Below are 9,644 nucleotides of genomic sequence, written 5' to 3'. Positions count from 1 at the left end.
GGTCGCAGAGTCGGACACAACTGAGTGACTGAACTGAACTGAATATCTTCACATCTGATTAGCTATAAACTCCTGTGGTTTCCCTCTGAAGTACTATTCCTATTTGTCCTTTCCTTCCTATTTTCACTGCTATCATCTATGACCTTTTAGTGGTATTAATGTAATAGCCTGATAATTTATCCTGTTCTTTAATCACTGCTATACAATATTTAATAATCTTCTTAAAGAATAATTATGATGGTGTCATCCTCCATGCAAAATCATCAAAAAATAGCTTCCTTGTGCCCACTGGAGTGCAAACATCTCAGCTTGCCATCCAAGGTTCTTCATAATTTAGTTCCAACCTTTTCATTCCACACACACACACAAAATATATATATATATATATATATATATATATTTTTTTTTTTTTTTAACATATTTGGCTGCAACGGATCTTAATTGTCCTATATGGGATCTAGGTCCCTGACCAGGGATGGAACACGGGGTCCCTGCACAGGAAGTGTGGAGTCTTAGCCACTGGACCACCAGGGAAGTCTCCTTATTCTACATTTATTGCAGACTTTACCACACATTTTATGTTCTAATTACCTGAGCTTTAGTCTTGCAACATACCGCATACTGCATTCGCATACTGCATTCAGTACAAGGTGCTAGGAATCCACTGGGAAGCAGTACAGACCAATGGATTCTTTCCCATTCCTGCCTCCTGGACCTCATTCTGATCTCGGCCCAACTCTTCTGCACCTTGGACTCCAGACCAGACTTTTCTAAGAACTTCTCTGTTCCTACCCCATGGCGGGCCTAAGGGGAAAAAAGAAAGCCAAGGGAGAGGAACAGAAAAAGACTGCAAAGTGCGAAGGTGAAGTGTGAAAACTGGACCCTTCCTTCCCCTCACAGCTACATCAGGGCCCTCAAAGAGGCCCAGGACTGAGCCTGGCTGAGAAAACAGGAGGAGTCAGTTTCAGAGAGGATGGCTTGTCATTACGAAAACCTTCACAGCCTCTGGTTTCTCTGCCCGCAGTCCAGGCTCTGCCGCTCACGGTCTTCTGGAGCGGTCCAGGCCGGCCTCACCTGGCCCACCTCGCTCCCTCGGGGCGCTCTCCCTCCCCGCAGAAGCAGTTCCCGCCTCGAGCGGCCGCTGAGCTCTCGGAGGAGGGGCGTCTAGCTGGTTCCTACCTCCTCGGGCGCCGAGCACCCGGACCCGCCCCCCGCGCCAGTTGCCAGGGAGCGGTTGCCATAGAGCTGAGCAGTTGTCCGCGTGCGCAGGCGGAAGTCCCGGATTGAGGCGCCGCCATTTTTCCTGCCCGGACGCGGAGCGAGAGGCTGAGAGTCGGAGACGCTATCCGCTTCCATCCGTCGCGCAGACCCTGCCGGAGCCGCTGCCGCTATGGATGATCGGGAGGATCTGGTGTACCAGGCGAAGCTGGCCGAGCAGGCTGAGCGATACGACGGTGAGTTGGGGGGGCAACGGGGGGCTGCAATTCTCGGACCCTCTGCCGCCGCCCACAGAGGCCGGGAGCGGGAGACAAAATGGCGGCATCATCGCCGAGCCCGGCCCGGGGACGTGGATTCGGGAAGCAGGAAATAGCCTGTGGGCTCCCAGAGCGGTAGGAGGCTCCAGGCCCAGGAATTTGACCCCTTGGGCGTCCTCATCTGCAGACACAAGAGAGCTAGGAGGCCAAGGCCATGGGGTGGAGGAGTTGGTTGTAAAATGGCGGCTGAGGGGAGGGCGAGTCCTGGGGCGGGGGAGGGGGAGGAGATGGCGGGTGCTGTCTCCGGGCGAGCAATCCCCAGGGGAGCTTCTGGGCCGGTTTTGGGACGTGGTGAACAATTGGGTGGCGTGATGAAGGAAGAAACACCCGCCACATGGGAGAGAGCGGCAACCGGGAGCTGGAGCGCGGGCGCCTTTCAGGGAAATATGGCGGGTGGGGGCGGTGGCTTTTCCCCGGAGGCCCAATGTGGGGCGGCGGCTGTGGAGTCTCACAAAGGAGAACCCTTAGGAGCCGAGGGCTACTCCGGGCTTGTGGTGAGGGGCAGCCTTCGTTGGGGGTGGGGGAAGGAGGGAGGGAGTGGGAATCACTGCAGCTCATCCCTGGGCGGAGGCCAGCTGAGATGCTACGATCGGGTTTCCTTCCCTTAGGCCGGCACAGCTTGTAGTGGCGTTTTTTGGGTTTCCCGTTCAATCTCGCCTTTTTCTAGGGAACTCTAGAGAAACGTCCCTCACGCTCCTTCTCCTCAGACTTAGCCCGGAGAGCTCGAAGTTTCTGTTAGCATTTTCCGTAAACTGTAGAATGTGGAGCTGGAGACAAGGAGCCCCTGGCTCGCTCTCGGTGCCTTTCCCATGCCTGTGCTTCAGTCCAACGGCATTTAAAAATGGTGACTTTCCTGTGCATACGCAGCGTTATGACAAATGGAATGACCTGGTGAAAAATAAAAAGTTTTTTCGAATAACGTTTAGTGGCTATTTTGGTTGACTCCCCTGGCTTAAAATGGGTGTTCTTCCTTCGTTGGGGATCTTTACCAGTCCCAAGGCACTCAGCAGAGACTTGGGGTTTTCTATTAAGAACGTAAGGGATCTCGGTAGATCAGTTTTCTTCCCTCCATTTTTAATAAACGGTTTGTGCAGATTTGAACAATTTTTCTTAAATTGCTCCTTTGTTTTTAAAGGTGCCATAGTCATTTTTCAGAACTTTATTGAAATGCCCTTGTGTCTGTTGGGTCAGTCCCAAACTGCTGCTTTTTTAAATTGCCCCTCCCGACTTGGGTCACCCTCCCCCCATTTTGGACCTTGGTACTTGAATTGACTCCACATCCGTTAAACTAGCATTATCAAAACAAAAAATCATATATATGGTTTTTGTGTTTTTAATGCTGTTGTGGGATGAGAGATGGTTGGATTCAGGTGTCATTGATCTTGAATTAAGCCACTTCAGAATGCTGTGTGGGGACTTCCCTTGAATGCCTTTGGTCACGTGAATAGCCTCAGGGCTAGTCCATGTGTGTCACCATTCATTAGGATTCGGGAGTTTGAAAATTAGGAGGAAAGACCTCGAACCCAAAATTTAGTAAAGATCTCTTAATTTCGTTTCATAAATCCTTAAATTGCTCTTTGTATTGAACAAGATTCTTGTTAGGAGGCGGAGGGAAAAATATGATGGGGAAGTACAGCTCAAGGTCAGATTTGTCTTTATTTCAGTATTTAAAAGTCAGAACATCTGTAGGTATACTTGTAATGAAAGTTTTTTTCTTCTCCTCTTGCCCCAAATAAGTTCCCCTCTTAATCTATCACTGCCCTTGGGAAGAAACTCGAAATTATATTGGAATGTTTTCTCTTCTGTAGGGATTTAGTCTCTGAGTAAAACTGCTGTGATCACCAGAAAGGAAAGTTTTTGTTTTTTTGTTTTTAAGAACTTGTTTTAAATACTGATTGGAAGCTCGTGATTGTAGCTTCCAAGTCAGTGACAGTTCAGTGTGAAATCATATTTTGGAATTGAGTGTTGAGCGTTTTTGACCAAAAGCTTAATTGGTTATTCAACACAGGGCTGTAGAGCCACATCCTTAACGTTGATCAAATGTTAGAGGTGTCCTTCAGGATCAAAAGGTGGTGGTGGGGGCGGGGGGCGGGTGGGATATAACATCTACCAGGTGTAGCAGAACTCCTTTGATTGTTGGGCACAAAATTGGAAGGGATTCATTGGAAAGGAAGAAGAGGAAGACAGTCATTAGGAATCAGTCTGTACCTGTGTCCATTCCTTAATTGGGTGCAATAATTCAGTTTTGTTTGTGGTAACAAAAAATGATTCCGTGGTTTTATTTATCAAACAATTTATCAAGTATGGGGAAGGTGAAAAATACATTTGATGACTTGGTTTGGAGTAGTTGGGTGTAAATACTGGCTTTGCTTCTTGTTTCTGCAGTACGTTATGTTTTTATTTTGCACATTATGTTGAACCTAATACTACACTTTTTGGTAGCATCATTTAATTCTGTACTGGAGAATTGGAATCAATTGATAGAGATTATTTAATGATACTGGAGGAGGAACTAAGGTGCCTTCAGGAAAAGGACAGTTTGAAATTCCAGATAGAAAAAGTACAGAAGTTTGGGGCTAGGATGGTTGACTTTCAAGATTAAATCTAGCCTTCTGTTACATAACAACAGTAGTGTTAGGGATAGTTTTTATATCATTCATAGTCATATTAAGCGGGTCATCTTTTAGCATTACTGAAGTCTTAACTTTGCATCATGTATATGAACCATATGAGGGATAGTGGTGGGGACATGTAAAAAGTTACACCTTTTGAGAATACAGGGATCCGCATAAACTACGTTTGGGTTGTAGGGTAGTTGCTGGGTTTGTCCTTCCCTCACTTCTCCCTGTGATGACGAGCTGAGCTCCACATGAGGTAGGGGTAAAATTTTGATGAGTTAGGTTTGATTCAGTCTGTGACTGCAACACCAGGAGTGCATCTCTTCTGAGTGCTTGAGAGCACCCCTTTTAAGACACCAGAGCCCCATCTCTGACTTATTCTGAGGGGTGGGGTGCAGTTTTTCAGTCAACTCCTTAATGTCCAGCTTGTTAGGGGAAGAAGGTGGGTAAATTAACTTAGTAATGAGTTTAAAAGCACAGGCTAATTATCAGTCCTTTAAGTCAGTAATTTTTGTTGCTGCTGTTTCAACTAACTTTATTGAATATGTTTTTTCTTCCTACCTAATCATAAACAGAGTTGGATAATGCAGTTAGAAAATTCCTCCTACTTTTGGATTTTGTATTTAAAGTAGTTGCTCTATTGTGATACTTTTGTGCAAGTACACTATATATAGTTTTGTTTGTGCACAGTACAGTATTGTGCATATTGGGCATTATTTCAGTCTATTTTGTTGGTTTACAAAACTATGGGATAGAATGAAATCATATCTTTGCAGTTTGAGATGGTGATAGGGTAAATTCTTACTGTGGACATTTCTAGGCACTCTTTTCACCTTTGTACGAAAAGGTCTCAATTTGAGTTCTAGTGTGGGGAAGAACACAAATAATGAAATTGAGCAAATTTTGGATTTTAGTACAAGCAAACCCACTGAAAGCCCATACAAACAAACAGTTTTTTCATAGTTGTTTAATAGGTTGGTCAGGGAAGTATGAAATATTTAAAAAATTTCTTGACTTTAACCTGATAAAGCAAGTGAAATTTTATCATAGTAAATTAATGTATCTAAGTTTACAAATCAGTTTAAAATACTTTAAGAAGTTGATCTGAAAGCATCTTTTTTTTTCCTTTGAAGGTCTGTAAGGCTTATTTTGCAGAAGTTTTCAGCCTTATATATCAGTAAAGTGTGCGTATTTAAATAGTAATGACAGGCATAGGATAAAGGTTAAAATTTTAAACTTTATAAAATTCCGCGTTTATATAGAACTTCCCATTTCGCAGACTACCTTCACAAAAGTTTTTACTTATTTCATGTAATACTGATATAAGTAATGTTATTTCTATTTTATGGTTCACGAAAGAGAATTTTGAGATTTAGTGATTAAAAATTTTTTTTTTCTATATCACATGACTAGTTGGCAAGTATATAGCAGAGCCAGAACTTGTCTATCTGACCTTTAGAGCAGCCAGTACTCTTATTTCTCCTGAGCCACTCACAAAAGACCTATGTGAAACTAAATCAGATGGTGCCTTGTGGGGGAAGGGAGTATTAATTTTTTTTTTAAGCAGTTATTTCACATAATATGTCTTGGTATTTGTGACTTGACTAATATCCATTGTAACCTTTTGTTTTCTTTCAAAAACAAGGCACGGTGAATGAAGCTACAGTGAGGGATTGTAGGTAATTTAAGTGTTGGTATTAAAATTTTTTTGGTTTATCACAATGTCTGTACTGGGATACAGCTTAGTGCCATGCATTTCTATAAAATACTTTTAAAAGGTGTCTGCCCCTCACCCTGGTCTTAATGGATGCAACCCTTAAATTAATGACACAGTCAGAAATTTTGGGGCAGGGAGGTTGGCAAATGATTCACAAATGTTCCAAATAGTAGCTTAGCTAGCTGTCAGACAGAATCTGTTAAGGAGTAGTGGGAAACAGAAACAAAATTATATATTTACTGTTTTTGAAGTGGTCAGTTAACAGTTTGATACAGTTATATACTGATATATCGAAGTTGACAACTTGGTTTGTTTAGATAACTTTTACTGTTTGAGCTCATGAAATATTCATGCGGGTCACACTCCTAGGAACTGTTTCAGAAGTTCATTTAAGTTTACCAAGTTGTGATAACTGCCGTAATAATAAAAGGGTCATCATAATTTATAATCCAAATCGAGATACCTTGAAATGAAGGGATGCGAATTCATAATTGTGAAATGGGTTGTCTTGAGCTGCAAACTTGACCTATGATCATTCCGTATGTGTTTGTGTATATGTGTGTGTGTGTGTGTGTGTGTGTGTGTGTGTGTGTGTGTGTGTGTGTGTGTGTGTGTGTGTATGCATGCATGCATGTGTGCGCTCAGTTGTGTCCAACTCTTGGTACACTAGGGACTGTAACCCATCAGGCTTCTCTGTCTATGGGATTTTCTTGGCCAGAATACTAGAATGGGTTGCTAATTCCTCCTTCAGGATTTCTTCCCTACCCAGGGATTGAACTCCACATCTCTTGTGTCTCCTGCCTTGGCAAGTGCATTCTTTACCACTGAACCACTTGGGAATCCCATAATCATACTACTTAAGACCATTTTTTGCTGCGCTGGTTGTCTCATTGAGAAAGTTCCCTAAGCTTTGTCCATCCCTCTACCACCAAGATCTTAGATCTGAACCCCCAGAATATTGGTTTTCTTTCCAGTGAAGTTACAATTTGGCAGAACATTAGACAAATAAAAGGCAAAGTGAAAGCTTTCTTCCTCGCAGTCCCCTTTCCCCCAAATAGGAGCTAGAAAAGTCATGGATATGGTAGTTGCTGAAAATAGAGCTTGCTGGCATACCAACTAGTCAATTTGACTGATAGTGTCAAAGCCAAGTGTGTTGGTTTTATATATGTCTACTTTGAGCTAGACTTGTGTATAAAAATACTTGCCTTAGGTGTTAGCAGCAGCATCTGTCTTACGTTCGGACCTTTCTCCTCCAAATAACATTTTAAAAAAATTATTTGTCTGTAGTAGGTCTTAGTTGAGGAAGAGGGGGTCTTTAGTTACAGCGTGCGAACTCCTAGCTGCAACATGCGAAATCTGGTTCCTTGGCCATGGATTGAACCCAGGCCCTCAGGATTGGGAGCACAGAGCTTTAGCCACTGGACTACAGGGAAGTCGCCCAAATAACATTTTTAAAGTCTTCACCTGAGTCTTGTCATGACTGTTATGTTCAGAAACACCAAATCCTGAATCGTTCAGAAAGCATGATCATTATGCTGATTTATCTTTTTTGAAATTTAATCTTGAATTTATTGTCCCTCTTCCAGTGGTCCATTACAGTAGCTGGGTAGATGGGTTATTGATTTGTGATTAGGGCAGGATTTTATCTAGCTAAAGCAGTATGAAATGTGTTTGTTAAACTCTTTGTGTAAAATTTCAAGGAGACACATTACTATGAGTAAGAATTATGACTTTCATACTTTGGCAGATGTGGTATAGTGCAGAGGCCTTGGAATCATTCTGAATTCCCCATCTGTAGAATGGAGATTAATAGTGTCTACCTTGCTTGCTAATTTACAGGGTGTTACGAACTTGTGGGGTTTTGTACACTACTGCTGCTGCTGCTGCTGCTAAGTCGCTTCAGTCGTGTCCGACTCTGCGACCCCATAGACGGCCTCCTACCAGGCTCCTCTGTCCCTGGGATTCTCCAGGCAAGAACACTGGAGTGGGTTGCCATTTCCTTCTCCAATGCATGAAAGTGAAAAGTGAAAGTGAAGTCGCTCAGTCGTGCCCGACTCTTAGCGACCCCATGGACTGCAGCCTACCAGGCTCCTCCGTCCATGGGATTTTCCAGGCAAGAGTACTGGAGTGGGGTGCCATTGCCTTCTCTGCTACAACGTATAATTATGAGGTAGTAGTATTAATTGTGAAGACTTTGTATTACCTATTGTCAGAGATGATGTGAATGTTTTTGCTGCAGAACTACATACATATTAGAGAATAACCTTTCTTGAGTTACACTTAGCAAGTGTATTCTCATGGATTTAGTGTCCAAGTTATATTTGTATAAAGGTTTTCAAAATAAAATCCTTAATCTTAACTCTTCTGTAAAATTGCATATCCAGAAGATGAAGATTGTCCAAATTTATTCTCAAGTGATATAAAGCTATTCTTTGGCCATTATGAGCTGACATGTAGTTCTTTTTCGGCCCTATCGTGGCATGCGCGATTGTTCCCCTACCAGAGATGGAACCTGTGCCCCCTACCAGTGGACTGCCAGGGAAGTAAGAGGGACTTCCCTGGCAGTTCTTTGATACTAATTTCAGGTTAATATCCAGGAGGATATACTGATCTCCCTAGCGAATACAATACCTGTTGTGTATAGGTTTGGGATGAAAGGTTTTATAGTTTAAAAAAAAAATAGATCAGTGTTAAAAATATTTGTATGTTAACAGTCTCAGGTTACTGACTAGGAAAAATTATTACCAGTTTCATGAGAAGTGATTCTAAAGGCTTAGTGTAAGCCTTGGGCAGTGAATGGGTTCTGATAAAAGAAAGCTATGAATTAATACTACTAAATCCTTGGTGGTTAGTCATTTGAAGATACAGTAGGACTTTGGAATGGCTGTTGTGACTTCTTTTGTGTTGTAGAAATGTGTCCTGTTTAGGAGTTTGTGTGATTAATTTGCCCATAATGGGCTAAATTATAAATTAGTAAACATTTTGATAGGATTACCATGAAAATTTCAAAACATATGCCCTTTGACTATAAAAATGTCATGTAAGACAGTTATGATTTTGCTTCTATAAGTTTGTCAAAAGGTATTACTACAAAATTTTTTTGGTGCAGAGTAGACCCCCCCCACCCCCGGCCAAGTTAACTCTGGGAACTTCCTGGTGGTCCAGTAGTTAAGACCCCTGAGCTCCCAATGCTGGGAGCATGGGTTCAGTTCCTGGCCAGGGGACTAAATCCCACATGCCACAACTAAAGAGCCTACATGCTACATCTAGGACCGGGTGCAGCCAAATAAAATAAAAATACATTATTGTGAAAGTTAAGATTTGTGTGAAATTTTGCAGAAGTTATGGAAAGATTTAGACTTTGAGCTCTTTTTTTCCTCCCCTCCCATGTGTGCCTTTGGTCGTTTACTTCCCAGTCTTTCTCTTTCTACCTCTACCTCCTCTTCACTTCATCTTTTTGGTTCTGCTACAGATAGATACGGTATGCACGCCTGAGGGAGTATCTTCTTAAATTCTGAGGAGAAATCTGTTTTGAGTAGAGTAAGAGGGATTTTTTTCCCCCTCCGCCAGTATTGAGACTAATGGGAGCGATAACCTTTCTGCAGTCAAAATTGTAAAATCTTTGTAAAAGGATGTCTTGTTTTTCTACCTACCAGAAACTAGTTAGGAATGTTTAAAATTTTTTAAAGGGTAAGTTTTTTTTTATTGGACCGGTTGCATGGCTTATCAGATCTTAGTTCCCCAACCAGGGATCAAACCTAGGCCCTTGGCAGT

At 42.5% G+C, this 9,644-nt stretch overlaps 1 protein-coding gene across 3 annotated transcripts in view; it reads left to right on the top strand.

The window, feature by feature from the left end:
• The first annotated feature begins 1,176 nt into the window (after window positions 1-1,176).
• Window positions 1,177-9,644, top strand: part of YWHAE (tyrosine 3-monooxygenase/tryptophan 5-monooxygenase activation protein epsilon) — a 35,041-nt gene continuing 26,573 nt past the window's right edge. For 2 of the 3 annotated variants that reach the window (XM_027519601.1, XM_027519602.1), the window contains exon 1: window positions 1,178-1,454. In XM_027519601.1, coding sequence (XP_027375402.1) covers window positions 1,391-1,454 — 64 coding nt within the window. In that variant the 5' untranslated portion in view covers window positions 1,178-1,390. Of the gene's footprint in view, window positions 1,455-9,644 lie in introns of all 3 variants that reach the window. The other variant, XR_003506997.1, reaches the window with a different exon arrangement.

Source organism: Bos indicus x Bos taurus, chromosome 19 (assembly GCF_003369695.1).
Source record: "Bos indicus x Bos taurus breed Angus x Brahman F1 hybrid chromosome 19, Bos_hybrid_MaternalHap_v2.0, whole genome shotgun sequence".
NCBI classification, from domain to species: domain Eukaryota; kingdom Metazoa; phylum Chordata; class Mammalia; order Artiodactyla; family Bovidae; genus Bos; species Bos indicus x Bos taurus.
Note: the sequence above shows the minus strand (reverse complement) of the source record. Positions and strands in the feature narration are given on the sequence as shown.